This window comes from Eurytemora carolleeae, unplaced genomic scaffold (assembly GCF_000591075.1).
Source record: "Eurytemora carolleeae unplaced genomic scaffold, Eaff_2.0 scaffold596, whole genome shotgun sequence".
Taxonomy (NCBI): domain Eukaryota; kingdom Metazoa; phylum Arthropoda; class Copepoda; order Calanoida; family Temoridae; genus Eurytemora; species Eurytemora carolleeae.
The window spans coordinates 159,626-185,143 of record NW_019396486.1 but is presented as its reverse complement, the minus strand read 5'-3'; the positions used below and the strand labels follow the sequence as shown (position 1 = coordinate 185,143).

Genomic DNA, 25,518 nt, shown 5'->3' with positions numbered 1-25,518 from the left:
CACATCAGTATCCTTGTGTTGTGTTAAGGACTACTACGATCAGATCGACAAGAAGGATCCAAGATCAGCTGTCGCCATCCCTAAGGTCGATGACCAGGAGATATCCAGGTATAACACAATGCAGGGGAGTAAAGTTCTAAACCGTGATATGGCATAAACCTGACACTGGTTGTCAGGTTTTAGAAAATACATTATAAAGGTAATATATATATGGTATTTTCAAATTGATATACATGTATAAGTTTTCCCATTTGAAAAGGATAGTGCATAACTGTAAATTTGAATATGACAAAGAAAGGTTTATTATTAAAAAATTTGGATAAGGGTTAAAACATGCGTATACTATGCTTATACTTTGGCGTCACAATTGGGAGAAAATGGGCAACTGTGATCATTACATACTATAAAAATTAGAAAAATAATCATCAAAGTAAAAATTTATGTTTTCCCCATAACATAATAAGACTAAAACTTTTTTTTCTATATACAGGGTTATCCACAAAGAATGTGACTTTAATGAAGACCTAAAACTCTTTAAATACGACAAGCAGAATATGTTGAATTTGTTCCAATGTGTTTAATATAGATCTATTATGGTATCTTTAATAACTTTTCAAAGAAAAACATGATTTTACAGTTCCAGGGATTCATGCTGATTTAAGAAAAAGCAATATATTCCGCACAGTCTCATACTTTGTGGGTAACCCTGTATGTACTGTGCATACTTAACAAATACAATTATATAATTACTGCCAATTAACCTTTAATTGGCAGCCATATGTTCCAGAAATAAAAGGTTTACAAATGATCTTTTTCCATTTATCTGGCATTAAAGGAAATATTTTTACTTATTTCAAAATACACATCACCTTCATCACGAATCACGACTAAGCCTATCTATAGCAATCAGAAATGTTTCTTCAACCCATAACGTCCTATAAACTCTCTATAAAAATATATGTATAAGATATTGCATATCCTCTGAAGATGAATAAAGGAATTGATTTTTTTTGCCACAATTTCAAATTTTCTAACCCCTTTGTCTGTGCAACCTGGTGGTTTAAACCTTTATTATTTTAAACAAAGCCTATTTATCTAACAGAATAAATAGGTTAAAATGTCAGAGAGAATTAGGCGTTTGGAGCTCTGCTCAAAATCCCAAAAATCTGGGTATTAAGAGTAATTTGAAAATTGGTTTTTAAAACGTTTTTATTTTCAAAATTTTGATTAGTTTTTATTTAAGATTTGGAACCATGATCCTGGCTGCAATCTCACTTCTCCTGGTCATTGTAACCCTTCCCTTCTCACTCTGCTATTGCGTCAAGGTAAGCTTCTAANGAGGGGGGAAGAAGGGTGAAGTATATGGATAATAAGAAACGAGAAGGTTTTATCAGGGTCGGGGACAGGACTCACTCCAAGCTACCCCCTAAATATAATGCTTAGATCATGAAACACATGAAGACACACCATTTCATCCCTTTCCTGCAGAGAGAAAAGCCATCCGGTCTCTTCATCCCCTTTATCTGCTCCTGGATACTAGTTTACAGTTTTATTTCTATCTATAATACAAAGTCTATTGAAAATATCGTGAAAATGGTATTTATTTTACTATATGAAATATACAGTTGTTAACAAATTCAAGAAAACACGAAGACGATCACTACTGTGTAGCGAAGTTGACCGCGGAAGATTCACAATACTACAATACTATATCCGCTCCATATTTACCGTAGGATTGGCCAAACTTTGTCACTAGGCTGACAATAATGTTATTTACCGAAGGATTGTCACTAGGCTGACAATAATGTTATTTACCGGAGGATTGGCCAAACTTTGTCACTAGGCTGACAATAATGTTATTTACCGAAGGATTGTCACTAGGCTGACAATAATGTTATTACTATTAATCAATGTTATTTCATTTTCAACCGTTTAGATACTCCCAATTAAGGGCCAATATTTTTAAACTTTGCTTTTATTTCTCATTTCATGCTATTATTCAATAAAGTTACCGAATATCCCTGTTGTTCTTTTATTTGTGTCAACAACAGTCCAATAAAAAAGTATCAAAAAGCAAATACGAAAATTTTCATTTAATGAGTGAAAATGTGTTTCAAAACTGAGGTTCACTGAATTTGAACAAGAAACCTAATTTACCGTGGCGAGCTAACAGCTGCGAGCTGTTGGTTAACTGATTAGCATTTTACAAAGTTGTGAAGAGGATGGTGTGGAGGTCACGCCACTAGGCTTAAAGCTGACTTATTTCCCGCCACTAGGTTTAAACTAACTTATTTCCCGCCACTAGGTTTAAACTAACTTATTTCCCGCCACTAGGTTTAAAACTTTTTTTCCGCCACTAGGTTTAAACTAACTTATTTCCCGCCACTAGGTATAAAACTTATTTCCCGCCTTTAGTTGTACACATTTTATCACATTTTTCTTCATCGGACATATATATTTTTGTTATTTGCTTTCTTACTATTTGTGCCAATTAAATTTTAAACATAAAATCTTTTTCTCAATGGACCATTTGCTCTATACATCATGCTCCCATATGGGTTTCTAGCCTCGTTCAGCGCTCGGGCTCTTGTCTCATGTATCCTGCAGCCAATGAGAAGGGATAGATGAATAATATAAATCCGTATGTTTCAATCTTTTCTTCTTTTCCTTCATAAATCATGAAACAAAGTTAAAAACTTTCTGGACACAGGAGGTCATAGATCTATGAAATATTTAAAAGGAAAGAGGATTGTCACTTCTAAGTGTGTCTTTTGTTTTAAACAGACACAGCGTGACAATAGAAAAAGCGATGCATCATAAAATAATAGTTTTTAGAAGCTTTATTTCTTTAATATTAGAAATACACACTATTACATATAAAAGTGATAATAAATACTGTTGACAATATTTGAACCATTTTAAAAATCGTCGAAAACAATTATTTTCTCAATATGAAATAAAATAAAGCATCATTTAGCCTTTCATTTTTTTCTAGATCGGGGAAAAAAGTATATAATAATTCTTATTGCGCTTACTCAAAAATAATTCTATAAAATGAAAATAAAAAATATTTTTTACATTTTTGATTACATTTCAGGATTCCTGAAGTCCCTGTGACCCCTCCCCCCCCCTTTCCTACCTTAACTTTGTTTACAAGAATGTCGAACTGATTGACTGATTTGACAAAAGAATATGGAGTGTTACTGAGTACTTCTCAACCAAATATAGATTAGTTTTAATATTGAGTAAACATCCAGAACAATAAGCTTTGCTAAATAAAAATATAAAATAATTTCGTATTCAACGATTTTATTGAAATGTCAGATTTCTAAAATAATACTCTAATTCTTAACAACTATATCTTTGCAACTCAATCGTTTAAACCTTAAATTTAAAACTTTTACTAATCTTCGACATAAGGTTGCAAAGATAAAAGGATTAGAAAATAAGAGTTTGAGTGATACAAGTAATCAGGTCCTTCCGTAAAAGATGTGAAATGAACATAGAACTTATGAAAGAAAGCAGTCTACTATTTATGAGCTGTCTACTAATTTGTACAATAGTACAAATAGATTTATCAGATTGTACAAGAGAACAAATATATTCATGTACAGGTTGTACAAGAGTACAAATGTATTTATGTACAGTTTGTACAAGATCATAAATATATTATGTGCAGGTTGTGCAAGAGTTCAAATATATTTATGTACAGGTTGTACAAAAGCATAAATATATTATGTGCAGGTTGTGCAAGAGTTCAAATATATTTATGTACAGGTTGTACAAGAGTACGAACGAGCTGTAATATTTCGTCTGGGCAGACTGAAGAAAGGCGGAGCATCAGGACCTGGTCTTTTCTTCATCTTACCCTGCATAGATAAGGTAGATACAAGTACAACCAGACAGAAGGTAGAAATAAGTACAACCAGATTAAGGTAGAAAAATGTTTAACCAAACTAAAGGTAGAAACAGGTTCAACCAGACTAAAGGTAGGATCAGTTTCAACAAGACTGAAGGTAGAAACAGTTTCAACCAGAATAAAAGGTAGAAAAATGTTCAACCAAACTAAAGGTAGAAACAGGTTCAACCAGACTAAAGGTAGAAACAGGTTCAACTTGAAGACTAAAGGTAGAAACAGGTTCAACCAGACTAAAGGTAGAAACAGATTCAATCAGACTAAAGGTAGAAACAGGTTCAACCAGACTAAAGGTAGGATCAGTTTCAACAAGACTAAAGGTAGAAACAGTTTCACCAAGACTAAAGGTAGAAACAGTTTCAACCAGACTAAAGGTAGAAACCAGTTCAACCAGACTAAAGGTAGAAACTGGTACAACCAGACTAAAGGTAGGATCAGTTTCAACAAGAATAAAGGTAGAAACAGGTTCAACCAGACTAAAGGTAGAAACAAATTCAATCAGACTAAAGGTAGAAACAGGTTCAGCCAGACTAAAGGTAGAAACAAATTTAATCAGACTAAAGGTAGAAACAGGTTCAACCAGACTAAAGGTAGAAACAGGTTCAACCAGACTAAAGGTAGGATCAGTTTCAACCAGACTAAAGGTAGAAACAGTTTCAACCGGACTAAAGGTAGAAACAGTTTCAACCAGACTAAAATACATGAATCAAGGTAGAAACAAGATCAACCAGAATAAAATACGTCAATGAGGTAGAAACAGCTAACAATATCAACTAGACTAAAATACATCAAAAAGGTTTAAAAATGATCAACTATACTAAGAATACATTTATAAGGTAAAAATAAGCTCCATTTGTTTTGTAGATTTTAATTGAGATACATGTTACTTTATTTTATTCTCATACAAACTTTATCCATAATTAATTTTCCAAATTCAAAGAATATTTCTATATCGTGACTCAGTAGTTTCCATGATTATTGGGACACCCTGTAAATCTCTAATTATATTTTCTATTATCTTAATGTAATCCTAATGATAAAATATATATGATGGGTATGGGCTGTATAAAGTGCTTTTTGTTTTTCTAACTATGCACCAGGACAACTTGGGCTAACGACGAAGAAGATGTAGGTAGATATAGGTAGATGTAGGTAGATGTAGGGATTGAAAGTTAGATCGATAGTCTTATAGATGGTAAAATAGACAGTTTGATATATTGATAGATATACATATAGATATGGAGATAGACAGTTTAGATATTTAGATATATATAGATAGATATTTAGAAAGATAGATAAATAGAAAGATAGATAGATATATAAATAGATAGAGAGATAGATAGATAGATAGATAGATAGATAGATAGATAGATAGATAGATAGATACAGAGTCTAATATATAATCCTTTCTTTTCTGCTCCCTGGGCACACTGAGATATCTCATCAAACAACCTTCATTAAGGAGTCGTGTTATGGGAGACTGGGGGTGGGAGGTCGGATGAGGTCCCTTTTATACTTATTATCTATGTAATAAAGCTTTTCGCTCATATATATATATGTCAACTATAGCTGGCCAAACGGCTGGACCGAATGGGCTGACATTTTTGATGAAACCCATGGGTACCCGAGGGTTAACATAGACTAGAAAATTCATATCATTTTTCTTCGAAAATAGATTTTTATTTTTCATATTCTATTTATTAAATATCACGGGCAACGCCGGGCAATTCAGCTAGTTAAAATGTATATTATATTGATTTTATCTTTCTTGCTACCATATATGAAACATATAAAAATTTTAACCTACAAAACATTTTCCTTTAAATATTTGGCAAACTTTGTCACTAGGCTGACATTAATGTTATTTACCGTAGGATTGGCCAAACTTTGTCACTAGGCTGACAGTAATGTTATTTACCGTAGGATTGGCCAAACTTTGTCACTAGGCTGACAATAATGTTATTTACCGAAGGATTGTCACTAGGCTGACAATAATGTTATTTACCGAAGGATTGGCCAAACTTTTAATCAGGAAAAGGTTTCGTAATTTCTGGATAACAATAAATTTATGAAATATATTGAAATGTATTTTAAATACCATAAATAAAATAATTTGTTTTCCCAAGTAGTAGAAAGGGATTAAATTTGGGTTAAGAATTGCTATATAGAAAAGAAATGCTATTTATGGTAAAGAACTGATACCCATGGTAAAGAAATGTTATCTATGGTAAAGAACTTATATATCTGTCGTAAAGAAATGATATCTATGGTAAAGAACGGTATCTGTGGTAAATAAATGATATCTATGGTAAAGAACTGATATCTCTGGTAGAGAAATGATATATAGCTATGGTAAAGAACTGCTATATGTGGTAAAGAAATGATATATATAGTTGTTGACTTTAAAAGTCAATATGATAAAATAAAAGGAGATCTACATGGATATTTCTAACATTTATTTAATAAAACGGATGTTTTGAGCACTACGTGGAGGAAATAGATCTAGAGTACGCAAACATCTAGAGAAAAGGCTACGGCAATTTGAGTCGGAAAAATCGTCTTCCTTATATTTCGAATTAATTTTAACAATAGTATCTGTGGTAAAGAACTTATATCATTGGTAAAGAACTGGCATATGTGGTAAAGAAAGCATATCGAATCTATGGTAAAGAAAATATTTATCGTATGTATGGTAAAGAAATGATTTCTATGGTAAAGAACTGCTATCTGTGGTAAAAAAAAATATATCTATGGTAAAGAAATGATTTATGTGATTAAAAAAATTATCTGTGGTAAAGAATGATATCTGTAGTAAAGAAATGCTATATAGTATGTGTGGTAAAGAAATGCCACCTATAGTAAAGAACTGGCATATGTGGTAAATAAATTAAATCTATGGTAAAGAAATTATATCTTTGGTAAAGAAATTATATCTATGGTAAAGAATTAAATCTATGGTAAAGACTAAAGAATGAAAGATCTTATATATCTAGGATATAATACTAGTATACTAAGCTAGAGTATAGAGTATATTGGCTCCAATAACGATTATGACCTATAGCTTCAGAATACAAAAGTAGGCTCACTGTTCAGTATACACAGTTAGAGTATATATTCATAACGGGCGTAATATCTGTATATATATACATATATACATACATATTTACAATACATATTATATATTTGAATTAAGTTTAAACCGTATATTTAGCAATACGAAATTTCGGCTGTTTACATGTTCGTCTGTTCTGTAGGAATCTTTGAGGTGCGTTTCCAAAATTTCATTGTGTCGTTATCGTTTCTTTTATCTCCTTAATAAAGGAATCATGCTGAATTTTGTGAGCATCACCCTTTAATCTTAAAACAATATTTCTTATTTATCACAATATACGTGCTGGTTCTATTGGTATTCAATATTCTAAATCCAGTGCAATATCAATGAATAATTTGGATTCATCTCAGAAACCTTTAGCATTCCTAGAGCCTGGAGTAAATTCTATGAAAATAGTAGATTTTCGGGCCAACACCATTTTTATCCTTGCTTTGACAGAGTTTAGAACTATTTAGGTTTAGTACTCCTGTATAGACCTAAGAACTGTATCCTATACATGTTTAGTACTCCTGTGTGGACCTAAGAACTGTATCCTATATATGTTTAGTACTCCTGTGTGGACATAAGAACTGTATCCTATACATGTTTAGTACTCCTGTGTTTACCTAAGAACTGTATCCTATATATGTTTAGTACTCCTGTGTGGACCTAAGAACTGTTTTCTATATATGTTTAGTACTCCTGTGTGGACCTAAGAACTGTATCATACACACGTTTAGTACTACTGTGTGGACCTAAGAACTGTTTCCTATATATGTTTAGTACTCCTGTGTGGACCTAAGAACTGTATCCTATACATGTTTAGTACTCCTGTGTGGACCTAAGAACTGTATCCTATGAGGTTCCACCGCAAGAAATGTTATCCCGGGATTCTGTCACTGTCAGTGTAGATGCTGTCTGCTTCTATAAGGTAATTTATTTATCTTATATTTTATTTATTTTACGTACTTTACATTATTTATAAGTCCCACTTCGTTGTCTGCCTACTTTATAAACTACATTCTGGGCTACTTAAAGGGACTGAAAAGATACAAGTTATGTAACGTCAGCTGTGTTTATTACACACTGTATTACTTAACTGCAATTTGCACACAATTTTTGAGAAAAGCACACGGAGTTCTCTCTCCTCCTTTATCAGTCAAAGGTTTAAAGGGTACCATTGTAAATCTGGCATTTACATCCATAGAAATGTACTTACACTTACCCAGTCAATGCACTCTTTCACCCGTGTATAAATGGAAAAAAATATTAAGAAGAAATGAATAGAATGAAAGATTGATCAAAATTGAATAAAGAAGCTATCAGGCAACAGTAATTGAAAAACCTTTTCGGGGTTTACTCACGATATATATATTTAAATTTCCAATCCTCTAGCCGCATTTTAATGATGAGGTATTGAGGAATCTATACCTCTAGCGTATAATGTTGTTGTATTCAGGTTTCCAAACTTCTAGCTGCAGTTTATATTGATGTTGTATTCAGGTTCGCAACCCTCTACCCCCAATGTATAATGATGTTGTATTCAGGTTTCCAACCCTCTAGCTGGAGCGTATAATGATGTTGTATTCAGGTTTCCAATCCTCTACCCGCAATGTATAATGATGCTGTATTCAGGTTTCCAAGCTTCTACCCCCAATGTATAATGATGTTGTATTCAGGTTTCCAACCCTCTACCCGCAATGTATAATGATGTTGTATTCAGGTTTCCAACCCTCTAACTGCAGTGTATAATGATGTTGTATTCAGGTTTCCAACTCTCTAGCTGGAGTGTATAGTGATGTTGTATTCAGGTTTCCAACCCTCTAGCTGGAGTGTAACATGATGTTGTATTCAGGTTTCCAACTCTCTAGCTGCAGTGTAACATGATGTTGTATTCAGGTTTCCAACCCTCTAGCTGGAGTGTATAATGATGTTGTATTCAGGTTTGCAACCCTCTAGCTGCAGTGTATAATGATGTTGTATTCAGGTTTGCAACCCTCTAGCTGCAGTGTATAATGATGTTGTATTCAGGTTTCTAACCCTCTACCCCCAGAGTATAATGATGTTGTATTCAGGTTTCCAACCCTCTAGCTGCAGTGTATAATGAGGTTGTATTCAGGTTTCCAACCCTCTAGCTGCAGTGTGTAATGTTGGAGCGTATATGCACTCTACCAACCTTCTTGTGGCGACCAGTCTTAGAAATGTACTAGGGACCAAGGTAAAATAGGTTCAAGCGAAATATTTATAAAAAATCACCTATAAAGATTTATTAGCTTATTATCTATACACTTATTTCTTTTCTTTTGAAAAAAAGTAAGAAGAGAAAAAGAAAAAGTTTAATACAAAAATGTAATTTCTGTAAATGGAAAATTAAAATTTAAACTTGAATCCTAAAACTGACGAAGTTCTTGAATTATTTATACAATTTCTCTATTGAAAGCGAAAAGTTTGCAAAAAGAAGGAATTTGACACAATATTTAAACTTAAATATAAACTTTTAAAACGAGGTTGGGGGGGGGGGTGTTTAAAGTGCAGAGAAATACTAAAAAAGAACACAATAGGTTGAATACTGACAGAACATAATAAGAATAGAATAGCATAGAAACAGAAAATAAAATATAGAATGAAATAGAATAGAATAGGAACAGAACAGATTAAAATAAAAAACCAGAATATAATAGGAGTAGAATAGATTAGGATAGATCAGAATAGAATAGAAAAGAATATAATTTAATGTACCAGAACAGAACAGAATAGAATAGAATATAATAGAATAGAATTGAACAGAATAGAATAGAATAGAATAGAATAGAAAAGAATAGAATAGAATAGAATATAATATAATAGAATATAATTTAATGTACCAGAACAGAACAGAATAGAATAGAATATAATAGAATAGAATTGAACAGAATAGAATAGAATAGAATAGAATAGAAAAGAATAGAATAGAATAGAATATAATATAATATAATAGAATATAATAGAATAGAATAGAATAGAATAGAATAGAATAGAGTAGAATAGAATAGAATAAAATAGAATAGAATATAATATAATAGAATAGAATAGAATAGAATAGAATAAAATAGAATAGAATAGAATAGAATAGAATAGAATAAATAAAATATAATAGAATATTATAGCATAGAATAGAATAGAATAGAAAATAATAGAATAGAATAGAATAGAAAAGAATAGAATAAAAACAACAATAAAGTTGGTCCCACCATATATTTATTATTTAAGTTGTATTTACACATTCATGTTGAATAAAGAATAGTTTTCATTAAAGAACTAATTAGACCTAATTAAGTGGAGAAGGGAAGATGGTTCAGGGCTAATTAACAAATTCTTATTCAAGAAAGTGCCTAAGAGCATTACACAAAAGAATTGATATTTCTCAAATTTGGAAAAAAGGAAATAAAAAAATCTTTATGATAAATGGTCTTCTACAATTTTAAAAGTTTATTTTATCCAAATTTACCGTTTATGATAATTTCCGCCTAGGGACGATTTTTCATTAAGAAGTAGTCACTTTAATATCATTATGAATCATAATTTTATGGAGAATTTCTGAAGGGAGAGAGGGGGGGGGAGGGTTACCTATGAGTTAAATCTTTCGGCGAAGAGAGAAGGAGTTGAACTCATTTCTTCCCTTTAAAAGTTTCCAGAGCTGTTACATAGCAGAAACTATAAGTACTCTATGTTTTCCGATATCTAATTTGTAATTCGTTAGTGCAGCAGATTGGTATACGAGTACTAGAATTGGCACTGCTGTATATTTACACTAGATATATATTAAATGAGAAGGATTGGTATACGAGTACTAGAATTGGTACTGCTGTATATTTACACTAAATATATATTAAATGAGAAGGATTGGTATACGAGAACTAGAATTGGTACTGCTGTATACTTACACTAAATATATATTAAATGAGAAGGATTGGTATACGAGAACTAGAATTGGTACTGCTGTATACTTACACTAAATATATATTAAATGAGAAGGATTGGTTTACGAGAACTAGAATTGGTACTGCTGTATATTTAAACTAAATATATATTAAATGAGAAGGATTGGTATACGAGAACTAGAATTGATACTGCTGTATACTTACACTAAATATATATTAAATAAGAAGGATTGGTATACGAGTACTAGAATTGGTACTGTTGTATATTTACACTAAATATATATTAAATGAGAAGGATTGGGAATAAGGAACTCAAAGGGACTGTTCACGGAATTTCAAGAAAAACGGGAGGGTTTGATAAATAATTTTTGTTTTTTGTTTTTTTAGTTTGATATGTACAAAACATTGTCTTTTGAAAGAGATATTGATAATCACATTTATCCTGTTATTTCTCAATAAAGTAAATAAAAAAGTAAATATGAGAGAAAGAATGAAAAAAAGAAAGGAAAATCAATTGCAGAAAATTAAAAAGTGGGAATAAGTTATGAATGGGCCAATATTTTAGTTACGTTATTAATTTTTTTCTCTCAATTTGATGATTTCCATATGTTGATATTAGGTAAAAGAACGGCCGGGAGGGGATTCCTATAAATAGATACTTCAAGAGAAGTAAAAATATTATAATTTAATGTTGAATACGGTAGCAGAGGAGGTATTATAAAGGGGGTTAGATTTTAGAAATTTATATTTTAAATTGATGATGTGATGTGCAGCAATTCATGCATTATTGTTGCATTTATATTTTTATATTTATATTTTTATCGGATGTATTTTAGACGCTGGCTGAGATTTTGTCTGAGAGAGAAATGATCTGCCATTTAATGGAAGCTATTCTTGACGAGGCAACACGACCCTGGGGGGTCAAGGTAGAGAGAGTTGAGATCAAGGTCAGTTTTTTATATTTTATCTTGTTCCCGCTCCCTCCCCCCACAAAAAACAATAGTATTTCACGAGTTGATAAAGCCTTACGCATGGAAACTGTTTTAACCTCCTCCGCCTAATCCAACTTAACCAAAAATATTATACGTCTACATTTTTGAATGTGTGTTTGTGTTGGAGGGGGGGGGGGGGTCCACACTACTCGTGCTAGGATTTTACTTATCGGAGAAACTTAAAGGGAGTGTTCGTGAAAAATGATAGGGGGTATAGGAATAATACGATAAAAAAGCGCTTTTGATAGCTACTAATCTTACTTCTATCTGGTGCGTCTATAAGGAGAAAATTGTTAAAGACGTCTCATACCGAATAACTTAGCGCCCATACAAATTTAGAAAATTGCAACATACGACTTAGACCGTAAAAAATCAATTTAATTTCAAACAAATCATTCAGATAATACAACCTATAGTCATCGATTATCTTTCGCCACATTTGTATAAAGTTTATATTTTATAATATTTTTTAATTAATTTGTTTGTTTCTCTTGTCGCTTGCGCAACTATCTAAGAATGCCGTACACCACTCACAATTTTCGAAATCCGTTGAAAACGTTTTCTAAAAAAATAAAATATTTTAAATATAAACTATATACAAATGTGGCGAAAGATAATCGATGACTATAGGTTGTAATATCTGAATGATTTGTTTGATATTAATTTGATTTTTTTACGGTCTAAGTCGTATGTTACAACTTCCTCAATTTGTATGGGCGCTACGCTATTCGGTATGAGACGTCTTTATCAATTTTCTCCTTATAGACGCAACAGATAGAAGTAAGATTAGTAGAGATCAAAAGCGCTTTTTTATCGCATTAAGCCTATACCCCCTTTCATTTTTCGCGAACACTCCCTTTAAATTATAATTTTTGTGCACTGAAAGTTCTATTAATTTAGTTAGACAATTTTAAGGTTTTCAGATCTATTCATCCAAAATTACTGATTTCTTGCCTCAAACTATTATTTTTCAATCTCAATGTGTTAGAGACCTGATGATGTTGACATTTTATACTTCCCTTTGACTATTTAATCTTTCCAAATAACTATCTAAGGTCTTAGAAATCATCTTGCAAACTCTAACGTTTTTATCGTAATTTACAAAGGAACTGAGTTGTTGCCACTAACTCAAATGTTAAAATCCCTATATCTAGCCACCCTTGATATTTCAAACTTAGATTATTTGATCCGACAGAATTATTAGTTTGAAATATCTAAGGTTTACAACATTGGCACGCACAGATTTAAAGATTAAAAGAACAAAGTTTGAAGCAAAGACTCAATTCCTTTACCTTAAATTCTGATTGAAGTTTGTCGGATGCTCTATTTCTAGAAATATAAGAAAATACAAGAACAAGCAGCAGAAATTATTTCGTAGCTTGGAAAATATTCTAAAGATTTCTTAATGAATTTCTGGGTCAATTAAAGGAAGATACAAAAGTTGGTGAATAACAAAACAGAGATATATTTCTAAACTATTTTTAACCTCCGCCCCCCCCCCTCATGCCTGTCATTATCATGCCTGTTTGATGTTTTTTAAATTGGCATTTCACGTTTTTTGACAATGTAAACTATAGTATGATGTTAGGGTACTTGTTATCATGATAACACTAATAATAATAATACTATCTAAGATTTGAGGGTACCAGTAATAATGATAACACTAATAATAATAATACTATCCAGGATGTGAGGGTACCAGTAATAATGATAACACTAATAATAATAATAATACTATCTAGGATGTGAGGGTACTAGTCATAATGATAACACTAATATTAATAATAATACTATCTATGATGTGAGGGTAACAATAATAATGATAACACTAATAATAATAATACTACCTAGGATGTGAGGATACCAGTAATAATGATAACACTAATAATAACAATACTGTTTAGGATGTGATGGTACCAGTAATAATGATAACACTAATAATAATAATACTATCTAGGATGTGAGGGTACCAGTAATAATGATAACACTAATATTAATAATAATACTATCTAGGATGTGAGGGTACCAGTAATAATGATAACACTAATAATAATAATAATACTATCTAGGATGTGAGGGTACCAGTAATAAGGATAACACTAATAATAATAATAATACTATCTAGGATGTGAGGGTACCAGTCCAGCTCCAGAGAGCTATGGCTGCAGAAGCAGAGGCTGCAAGGGAGGCCAGAGCTAAGGTAAAATGATTTGATTAGTTAATCACTCGATGTATTGTTAGTATTGTCGATATATTCTTGATAATTTAATACAAAACCTTATAATCAAATCACTTATTTCGACAATTGATAGATTTGATAGATGATCTTTGTTTCGATCTCAATCCACATTTTTAATCAAGGTTGTGGCCGCCGAAGGAGAACAGAAAGCTTCGCTTCACTTGAAGGAGGCCGCCCTCGTACTTGAGGAGTCCACCTCAGCTCTTCAACTTAGATATCTTCAGGTAGATAAAGTAGAATTAAAGGGACTGTGCAGACAATTTTAATGACTTCAGCTAGTTTTTTAAAACCTTATTTGGTTCAGTAAAAAAAACGATGTCCCGAAAAGTAAAGAATCTTTAAATCAATTTAAGATACAATTTCAAAATATAGTTTTATGTCACTTAAAATTTCAGGCTCAGTCAATTGTAATACTAGTTCACGTAGAAGAGAGTTCTTTAAGCTATTATCTAACTTCTCTACATTTTTAAATATAGATAATATCTTAAAGATTAGATTATAGCATACGCAGATAATACATAGATAGTCTTAATAAAATTAATATTTCTGGTTCTTCAGAACATAAGACTTCTCTGAATATTCTTATTTTTTTTATTTTTTATTTTTTTATTTATCCATCAAAAAAGATAATAATACAACTGTGTACTGTACTGTACTGTCCTGTACTGTACTTTACTGTACTGTACTGACTGTACTGTACTGACTGTACTGTACTGTACTGTAACTGTACTTTACTACTCTGAACTGTACTGAATTGTGCCATATTGTACTGTACTGTACTGAACTGTACTGTAATATGGAGTACTTAGTGATGGGAAACTTGATGCGTTTATAAACACGTTTAAGATTTCAAAAGACACTCCAAAAATCTGTAAAGGTTTCAATATTTTTAAACTGAATTTTTTGTAAGTTTGCTTTTCTCAAACTAAGCAAAAACGAGCCAAACATTTTTTTGCTTAACACTTTTCTCAAAGCTTAAATTAGGTACAGGGGAAAGAAAGCCATTTTTAAAAGAAAAAAACTATTTTTTTATTTTAAAATTTGTTAGTTTATTGTGTGTGGTCCAAAAACCTAAAAGTTAATGAAAATATTCAATTTGTTGTCTATCACTGACCGTGCAATCCTTTACTGTGCTCTACTGTACAGTACTGAACTGCGCACACTGTACTACACTGTGCTATTGTATATTGAACTGTATATTGTACTGTAATGACCTTTTTTGTGGCGACACATCATTCTGAGAAATGCTCAGTACTGTACTGTACTGTATTGTACTGCGCTGTACTGTACTGTGCTGTATTGTAATGTATTGTATTCCATTATTCTGTACTGTCATTATGTCATTTCAAGACCTGCATTAGGACAAATATGTTTTTACTTCGCATGACTCGGTAGCACAAATCCTTGACAAATCCTAGATTTTAAACCTGAACAATTTCTGGAAATTATCCTTATCCTCTTTTTGAGCTTAACAGACAGACAGATAGACAGCCAGACAGTATGGTATCAGGCTAGGTACACAACCAGAATTCAAAAGAAAAAAACAACGAAATAATGAAACTTAAAAGAAAGTGTTCTCAACATTAAAGTAAGTTTAAATTTAACACAATTTCACCTCATTTTCTATTTTTTTCGAATTCTTTATCTATTCTGAGATAAAAACTAAATAAAAAACTATTTCTATTTCTAAAAAAGAGAAAAAAAACTTTTAAGCAAATGCTATTCTTTCCTCGAAGAAGCACGAACTAGAAGAGGCAATAAAAAGGCAGCAATGAACCTTCACCACTCCCTATTCCGTCATATTTCCTTTTTCCATAAATATTTCCTAAATTCTTATTGAAAAAAGTTAGGTTTTTTTTAACTCCCCCACCCCCAGAAACAATCAAAAATGCTTAATACCAACTTTTTGTTTATAAATGAATTAGGTTTTCATCACAAACTCTGATATTTTAATACCTCTATCTTTGCAAACCAACGTCGTAAAAACTTATATTTGAAAATGTAAACTCTGCTAGATCAAGTAATCTAAGTTTGAAATATCCAAGGTTTACACCACCAGGTTGCGAAGATAAAGGGACTAGAAAATTCAAGTTTGTGGCAAATACGCAACTACTTTGTACATAAAATCTCAAAAGATCAGATTTATAATGTTATTTTTACTTTTTTCCCAGCCAAAGGTTTAAAAAACTTATTTTTTAAACTAGTAAGTTAATATCCTTGTAGAGTTCTGAGTATTCTATGGATTATAAAGACATATATACAGAGAGTTACATACTTAATTCTCACAATATAATAAGCTTTTTAAAGGTTTCTGCACGTTGTTTACAGGGTGTCACAATAAACATTGGAATCTTTTTCTTTCATTGGGAAGATTTTTCCTTTGTTCTTTTAAAAACTAAGTCCCTTTTTTTAAAACTTAACATTTTTGCTAAAACAGATATATATTTTTAAATTCTTGGTTCTGTCTTTCGATTTGCTGAAAAGATCCAGTTTTTGTAAAAAATAAATTCTTCGTGGTTTTTACTGGAATAATGTTGAAAACCTCTACCCCTGTAAAAAGACAAAAACTGCGGAAAACTTTCTTAAATATTTAAATTTATTCCTTCTATTGCCACATTTCCCTGTTATCTTACAGCTGGTTCCTTTTCTAAGTCGGAGAAGATGGAAATTTAAATTTTTTTGTCTTGCTTTTTGTATTCTATTAAAAAAACAAGCCCACAAACTTTTGCTTGAAAAGGAAAAAAAAATCATAAAAATTGTCTGAACGCAAAAAAAGACATTTCTGAATGAAAGAAAATAAATCCTAATGATAAAACCATTGTGAAAATTTTGGCAGAAACGGGAGCTTTAGCTCATCAGTAAACAATATGGAGGATAGAGAGTTAGTCATTTATTATCTTATCCGTCTAATTTTTTAACCTTTTTACTTTCCACTTCATTCTTTACTTATTCTGGTGTTACTTTACCATTCTTTCCTTCATCATTGCTCATTCTTCGCTCATTTGGTTTTTTATCCCTCATTTCTTTCTTTTCATTCCTATTAACATTATTAATATTTAATTTATTATTTATTAATAATATTATCTATAAAGAATTTTTAAAAATTTAATCTGGGACAAAATAGTAAAGAATACTCTTAAAACTAATTAATTCTGTAAAGAGTTGTAAAGTTTTTAAGAACAATGTTAGTTTTATATAATTTTTCTTTCTGATTTTTTCTTATGGTACGGAGGCTAGTTAGGACAGTAGCTGTGCCATCCAAATTTTACCGAATTTTTCGCGGAATATTTCCCGCATTTGCTCGAATCACTTAACCCGGATTTTTTCAGACTTTGAACGCGATTTCTACTGAGCAGAGTTCAACCATTGTTTTCCCCTTCCCCATAGATTCTCTCTGTCTTTCCATGGGGGAAAAAAAGAAGAGTGATTGATAAATTCTTCCTTATAGTAGACATTAAGTGAATACAAACTACTTTTTCAAGGAAATACATATTATCATCTTCAACTCATTTAAGATCTGAATTGTGTAATTTAGTAGCATTTAAACGAAAACATTAGTTCCTTTATTAAACTTTCTTGGACATGTAATGTCGCCAAATATTTCATGAACCATCTAATCCTCAAAATGATAATAACATACATCATTACCACAAAACAAATAATCTGTAATAGAAATAAATTAAAAAGTGTTTACCAGACTGAGATAAAAATGTCAAAAGAAATAAAAGTCTGTAATGAAACCCAAAACGAAAAAGATATGTTTATAAGAAATCTATTTCAAAATTTTTTTCTTTAAAAAATCTTTTCCGCCATAAAATAAAACAAATTTTAGACAAAACAAAATTTTTTCAATTAATTTATTTCTCATTTTTAAAGAAAAATGACATTGTCAACATTCCTAGTATTTAATCTAAATCTTGAAAGAAAAGTTTTCTTTTATTCTTTGAGATTATAAAGATAAATCAGAACTTATTAATTAGGAATCTAACAAAACTCAACAATTATTGAAATAAACTATAATTGTAAAGTTTTAAAAGAATTGCAAATAGCCCCCTTATTCTTAATCTTTCTAAAAGAAAAACTACTCTTTTTTATCGATAAAGTGTAAGCTTATTTCCTTTGAAAGACCTATTGTTAAATGTCTGTGTCCCTTGTAATTAATTACTAAAATAAAATAAAAATCTTTAAAATAATTTATTCATTCCAACCAACCTTTTTTACAAAGTGGTACATTTTCAAGGTTTCCTATAATCTTGGATTTATATATATTATAAGATTTCTATTTCTTTACAAACTTTCACCCTTTGTTAAATATGCAAAATAGACTCAAAGATGAAAGTTTAAAGATTTGGTGTAACATATTTGAAGGTATAATTCCTCTATGAGTATTTTCGGAAGTATAATTGTTAGCTACCCCCCCCCCTTAATTTTTTACTTATCTTATAAAATCTTTAAACTACAACCTCACTAAAATATTCTCGAACTCTCTCATAAGCAACCTCTCAGAGAAATCTCCCAGATAAACCTCCCAGATATAACCTCCCAGATAAACCTCACAGATAAAACTCCTGGATACAACCTCCCAGATAAACCTCACAGATAAAACTCCTGGTTACAACCTCCCAGATAAACCTCCCAGATACTATCTCCTAGATACAACCTCCCAGATAAACCTCCCTGATATAATCTTCCCAGATGCAACCTTCCAAATTCAACCCCCCAGATACAACCTCTCAGATACAAACTTCCCAGATAAATCTCCCCGATAAACCTCCCAGATAAAACTTCTGGATACAACCTCCCAGATACAACCTCCCAGATACAACCTCCCAGATACAACCTCCCAGATAAAACCTCCCAGATATAATCTCCCAGATACAATCTCCCAGATACAACCTCGCTGTAGATACGACCTCACAGATTCAACCTTCCAGATAAAACCTCCCAGATACAACCTCCCAGATACAACCTCTCAGATACAACCTCCCAGATACAACCTCCCAGATACAACCTCCCAGATACAACCTCTCAGATACAACCTCCCAGATACAACCTCCCAGATACAACCTCCCAGATACAACCTCCCAGATACAGCCTCCCAGATAAAACCTCCCAGATACAACCTCCCAGATACAACCTCTCAGATACAACCTCCCAGATACAACCTCCCAGATACAACCTCTCAGATACAACCTCTCAGATACAACCTCCCAGATACAACCTCCCAGATACAACATCCCAGATACAACCTCCCAGATAAAACCTTCCAGACATAACCTCCCAGATACAATCTCCCAGATACAACCTCGCTGCAGATACGACCTCACAGATACAGCCTCACAGATTCAACCTCACAGATACAACTTCCAATTTACAACCCCCCAGATACAACCTCCCAGATACAACCTCCCAGATACAACCTCCCAGATAAAACCTCTTAGATTCAACCTCACAGATACAACTTCCAATATACAACCTCCCAGATAAAATCTCCCCGATAAAATCTCCCAGATAAAATCTCCCAGATAAAATCACTTAGATAAGATTTTCCATATAAAATCTCCCAGATAAAATCTCCTAGATCAGATCTTCCAGACAAAATCTCCCAGATACAACCTACAAGATAAAAGCCCCAAAAATCAATTAAAACGCCAGCACAAGCACGGTCCAGCACAAAGTTGGTTATCATGTTGAATAATGTTTTGTCAATTTAGTTTTGCACGTTCCATTATTTGCCCAGCTTAATTTTCAGTTTGGCTTGTCTTGTTTGTCATTTTTATTTTGGCATGTTATAAGAACTTACCTAGGACTTTTTTAAAATTATATTTTTTCAGTATAATTTACTAGTTAAATTGGTGGTTGATTTTGATGGTGTTGTTGTTGTTTTTCTTATTTTGTTTGCCTATCAAATTTTATCAAATTTTGAAAATATGTAAATATATGGTTGTAAAAGTCAAATTGTGTTTTGTAAGATTATAGCCTCAAAGTTCATGGGAATAAAAACTAGAGTCAAAATAAATATCTGAAGACAGATTGACAAGTTTCTGAATGGAATGTTGTTGTTGTAGTAAATGTCTACGTGTTTATTTTTAACTTCCTAAATTTTACATTTTTACCCAGATTATTTTTCTCTCCATATGAATCCTTGAAAAAGTTAAAATCTCTGAAGATTTTTGGAAAACACCTTTTCCCCTCTGTGACTCTAAGAATGGAAGTGAATAAAGAAAATATTTTGAAAAAAACAGAATTTGTTGAAAAAAATAAAACCTCAAAATAAAGCTACATTTTAAGAGGGTAGAGGGGGTGGGAAGTAATGATAAGTAAGAGAATTTACAAATTATAAGTTATATATTTAAAAAATCCGCCAAATGACCGCCATGTTGTTTCAGACTCTCAGCGCCATCTCCACGGAGCAAAGTTCAACTATTGTTTTCCCTTTCCCTATAGATACTCTGTGTCTATCCATGGGACAGGAGAAGGACAAGAGGAAGAGCGATTAAAAGCTAAACATGAACTCAACCATATTATTGATGAAATACATCTTAGAGGCTTCGCTTCCGTTAGTGACAGATGTCCATGATGGCACTAATAGGGGGACTAAAATCTAGGTTTTATTCAAAAATTTATGTATCTCACAAAAATAATCTCCTAGTTGGCAACCCTGTTTTTCGTAAAAATAATCTCCTAGTTGGCAACCCTGTTTTTCGTAAAAATGCATGTAAAATGAAAAAATTAAACTCCGTTTGATAGGAAAAAAGTAATTAAATATTTTTTTCGGTTTTAAAATAAACGTCATCCTGATTTTATATGTTTAAGAAAAAAGCATTTGTAAAAATCTTTTCATCCTCCCCCCCCCACACCCCCTCGAAACAAATTTAAGTCAACAATACTCAAATGAGCACAAAGTCGCAGCGGCAATTATTTTTTTAATTGTATTTTAACAAACTACAAAATTTCTGGCTTAATCCCGGCATTTAGAGGGAAACTAGTTTCAATAAAATAATATTTTTTTGTATTTCGTCTTTTTTTATTCCCTATATCAGGGCTGACAAAACTTTCTGATATAAAGAAACCAGTTTAATTTATAACTGATGGTGTACCTCAAAAATTGCCAAATTTCCTTAATTGTACCACAATTCTCATCATAATTAGTATAAAGAAGTTATATATATATGGATCCTAATAGTTCTACTGATATTTTAGATCATAAATCATTTCAAATTATTGTTAAAGTTATTCAAATAAATTTTTCTTAAAACTCTGACTTTAGTTTTTTTCCCGTTTGGTTTTTGATTAAATAAAGTTATGATAAATGATTAAGAACTGAAAAAAAACATTAAAAAATAATTCTATGACCCCCAACCTCTGCAAATTTAATTTGGTTTCATTGAAATGATATAAACCAAACTTTAAGGATATATATATATATATATATATATATATATATTAGATAAAATCCAGGGGAAAATATTTTGAACTACCAGCCCCCCCCCCCCACATAAGGGAGGCTGGTAAAATAAAAAATAAAAAATTGGACATTAACTGGCAGGTTTGTTACCCTGTTTCAGTTTTTTCAACAAATTCATTGGTTTTCCTCTTGACATTTTTCCCTTTTTTTCCTTAAAAAATTGGGTAAAAATTCATTTCAAGACGGGGGATGGGGGAGATGGGAAGATGATTTTCCAGAAATTCTTAATTATTAATTTATCGAAAAAAATATTTCCTAAAGGCGTATTATATCTGATATCACTATCTAAGAACTTTTAAAATTAATTTGGTGAGGTGGAGATACTAATAAAACTGATAAAGTATAAAAAAGATTTTATATTTCCCCATCTACCCCCCCCCCCCCTATCTTAATCTTAAAAAATTAGTAAACTCCAATTGGAAACTATATTGAAAACAGATTAAAGAAGAAATTAAAAAAAAAAACTTTAATCTTTTTTTTCAAATTCGTTTTCTCTGATCTTTATCTTGATAAAGATTATATTATATGTATTTTAGAATATTTCTAGTTAGATCCAAGATTATGCTAATTTCCTTCAGATAGTATTTTCTTCCTGAGACTGAAGTTTATGCTCCCAAAAACTAAACTCAAACTCGGTATCTTGTACTCAGACAAACAAATACTGTAGTTAAGTAAAGTTTTTACATACCGGCAACCTACAATATTTAAATATTATTTTGTACTGCAGTGTTTACATCTTTTATAAACTCTTTTCAACTCTTTTTATTATTCTTCCATCCCCTTGCACGATCCTACTTCTTCAAACCAAAGATATTTTATCCCTCTCAGCTCTACACTCAACCCCCATTACTTTGAACCTAAAGCATATGCTAATGTCTTCTGACCTATGAGCACAAATCTCACAATCTGTTTTTTCTTAACTTTTAGAAAATCTCATCTTAAACCCTTTTCTGATCTCTGAGCGCACACCCCTATTTATTCTGATCTCTGAGCACATCCCTAATTATTCTGATCTCTGAGCACATCCCTAATTATTCTGAACACTGAGCACATCCCTAATTATTCTGATCTCTTAGCACATCCCTAATTATTCTGAACCCTGAGAACACCCCTATTTATTCTGATCTCTTAGCACACCCCTATTTATTCTGAACCCTGAGCACACCCCTATTTATTCTGAACCCTGAGCACATCCTTAATTATTCTGAACCCTGAGCACATCCCTAATTATTCTGATCTCTGAGCACATCCCTAATTATTCTGATCTCTGAGCACATTCCTAATTATTCTGATCTCTGAGCACATCCCTAATTATTCTGATCTCTGAGCACATCCCTAATTATTCTGAACCCTGAGCACATCCCTAATTATTCTGAACCCTGAGCACATCCCTAATTATTCTGAACCCTAAGCACAAACCTCCTTTTTCTGAACCCATAGCACATTCTTACTTATTCTGAACCCTAAGAAGAACCTCCTTTTTCGAACCTTAACGACCTCAGCACATCCGTACATATTTTAAACCAAGAGCACTTCCATACTGATTCTAAACTCTCGGGACAACCCAGATTATTTTGAACCCTGAGCAAATTTCTACTTAATCCAAGTCTTGAACACATCTCTACTTATAACCTAACCCTGAGCACAACCCAGATTATTCTGAACCCTGAGCACAACCCTACTAATTTCAGACCCTGAGCGCTATAGCAACTGAGCAGAGTTCAACCATCATTTTCCCTTTCCCCATGGATTCTCTCTGTTTGGCAATGGGTGACAAGCCTGATAAAAAAAAGGCTGAATAAAGGAAGAAAAAGTTCAAAACAAAAACAATCAATATGGCCGCCATGCGAAGTAGTTCAATAACTAAGGATATTTCCACGCCATTGTGAAAGTTAAATTTTCTTCAATTTGAAGCTAGTTATCAGAGGGACTTCGAAACCAACTTTAAGTGACCCTCCATTTATATAATGGCATGTTTAATTGACAACGGTACCTATTTAAACATGCATGTATGAGTTAAGATGAGGACTATATCGTCGTTTTTTTTACAGTGAAAAGTTTTTCTTCCTTTAATGTCTGTGCAGCAGAATTCAGAAAGCTGCTTCAATAGAGAAATTACAATTGAAAATAATCAATTTCATTCCTTCGCGATCAGAAAAAGGTATAAATGAGCCAAAAATGTCTTTCTGTTGATGGAGGGTTACTTGAAATTCCGTCTAAAGTCCCTTTAATCATGATTTTGATGTAATTTGTCGGTTTTCATGCCAGGTTGTTGAGATATAGTAAACAATCTCGGTTAGCAACCTCGACATGAAATGAGATTAGATTTAACTGAATATATAAGCTAATTCTATGACCCCCAACCTCTGCAAATTTAATTTGGTTTCATTGAAATGATATAAACCAAACTTTAAGGATATATATATATATATATATATATAGAAATATAAACGAATTCGAAAAATCTTTTTAACCGTAAAATTTTAAGTATAATCCTAATCCTAGAAAACAGATATAAAGTAAAATGCTCACATTTAAAAGGATTTTTAGAGTTTCTAAGTACAACACAACACAAGTGTATGATTTGAATATTAGATTATTGAAATAAAATTGTTTAGTATTTAAAAGCTCTGTGAGTTTTATGCTATTCCCCAATAAAAAGACATACTACATGCTTATTACGTTCTTGCTCTTGTTTTTTAATTCCCCCCCCCTTGTTCATACCTACATTCTTGCAGAGTGTATGGTTCATTAGTACAAGTTGATAATATGTATCTGCATTGCAATATTCCATTAGAATATACCAAGGGGAATTTTGGAGGGAATACAGATTGCAGGGAATTCCGGGGGGGGGGGAATATATGGGGAGGGGGTGTAAAAGGTGGAAATTTACGAAGTCGCTTTGGCGTTAAAGAGACTGTAGACATAATTTCAAGTTCACCATTTATAGAATGGAATGTCCTCTTTACAACGGCACCCTTCAAACCTTTGTCTGATCAAGGATAAGATTTCTTTAGATTTTATCTGAAAATTGTCTGTCTTCCGTTGAGGTGATCTGAAGATTTGTACTGTAGAGACGATAACGAATATTGTGACAATTAAACAGTTTTCAAAATGTAAAAAAACAACGATATCTTCCTTATTGTATCTCAGATTTAAGGTCTAAATGGGACCGTTGTGAATTGGGCATGGCATTTTTTTTTTTAAATAGAAGGTTAGAAGGTTACTTGAAAATATGTTTCAAATCCTTTTTTAGTGAATAAAAGGATTAAGAAGGGAGTTGGGGATTATATATAAGTGGGATGGAAGAAAGGAAGAAAGGGAAGGGTGGGAATATAGTGGGAATAGTGGAGGCGGAAATGGGATCTAACCGTTGAGCGGGAATTATACCTGAGGGATTTACATTTTAGCTAAGATTGTATTCCGAGTTGACCAATAAATATATTTGTAAATATTTGTTCATATTCTCTACACAGTAAATAGAGAGAAATATAATTTAAAAACCAGTTTCTATTTATTTTTATTGTTCAATTTTCTATTTGTGAATTATTATTCAATATGAAGCTGTTTGCTTTGAAATTATCTTTTTTCTTGTAAATTATATAGTTAATAAATTATATAAATCCCAAATTTTTCTAAATTTTTAGTTCAAATTTAAGACATCAGACGGATATATGATAAAGATTAGACACTGTACGCTACTTTCAAACTTGTCTAGCACGAAACCGAATATAGGTTGTCTCTTGTTGTAGAATTACATAAAGTGATATTATTATATAGTTTCTTCAGGCATGGCAAACCAATCTACATAACACGAACGCATAACTATTTATTTGTATTTTTCATTTTAAGAAATGATATTTTTCATAAACGAATCATGGCGTATTTTTGC

General features: G+C 31.9%; 1 protein-coding gene across 2 annotated transcripts; it reads left to right on the top strand.

Annotated features, from left to right (window-relative positions):
- The first annotated feature begins 29 nt into the window (after nucleotides 1-29).
- On the top strand, nucleotides 30-21,419 carry LOC111704164 (mechanosensory protein 2). Of its 2 annotated transcripts, none has more exons than XM_023476314.1 (9): nucleotides 30-108; nucleotides 1,244-1,325; nucleotides 3,778-3,882; nucleotides 7,834-7,938; nucleotides 9,127-9,225; nucleotides 11,764-11,874; nucleotides 14,045-14,119; nucleotides 14,281-14,382; nucleotides 20,548-21,419. In XM_023476314.1, the coding sequence occupies exons 2-9, from the start codon at nucleotides 1,254-1,256 to the stop codon at nucleotides 20,656-20,658; spliced, it is 780 nt and encodes a 259-aa protein (XP_023332082.1). In that variant the 5' UTR covers nucleotides 30-108; nucleotides 1,244-1,253; the 3' UTR covers nucleotides 20,659-21,419. The 2 variants fall into 2 exon arrangements, with proteins under 2 accessions (XP_023332082.1, XP_023332083.1); XM_023476315.1 differs by lacking the exon at nucleotides 20,548-21,419 and adding an exon at nucleotides 17,488-18,348.
- Nucleotides 21,420-25,518: the final 4,099 nt, after the last annotated feature.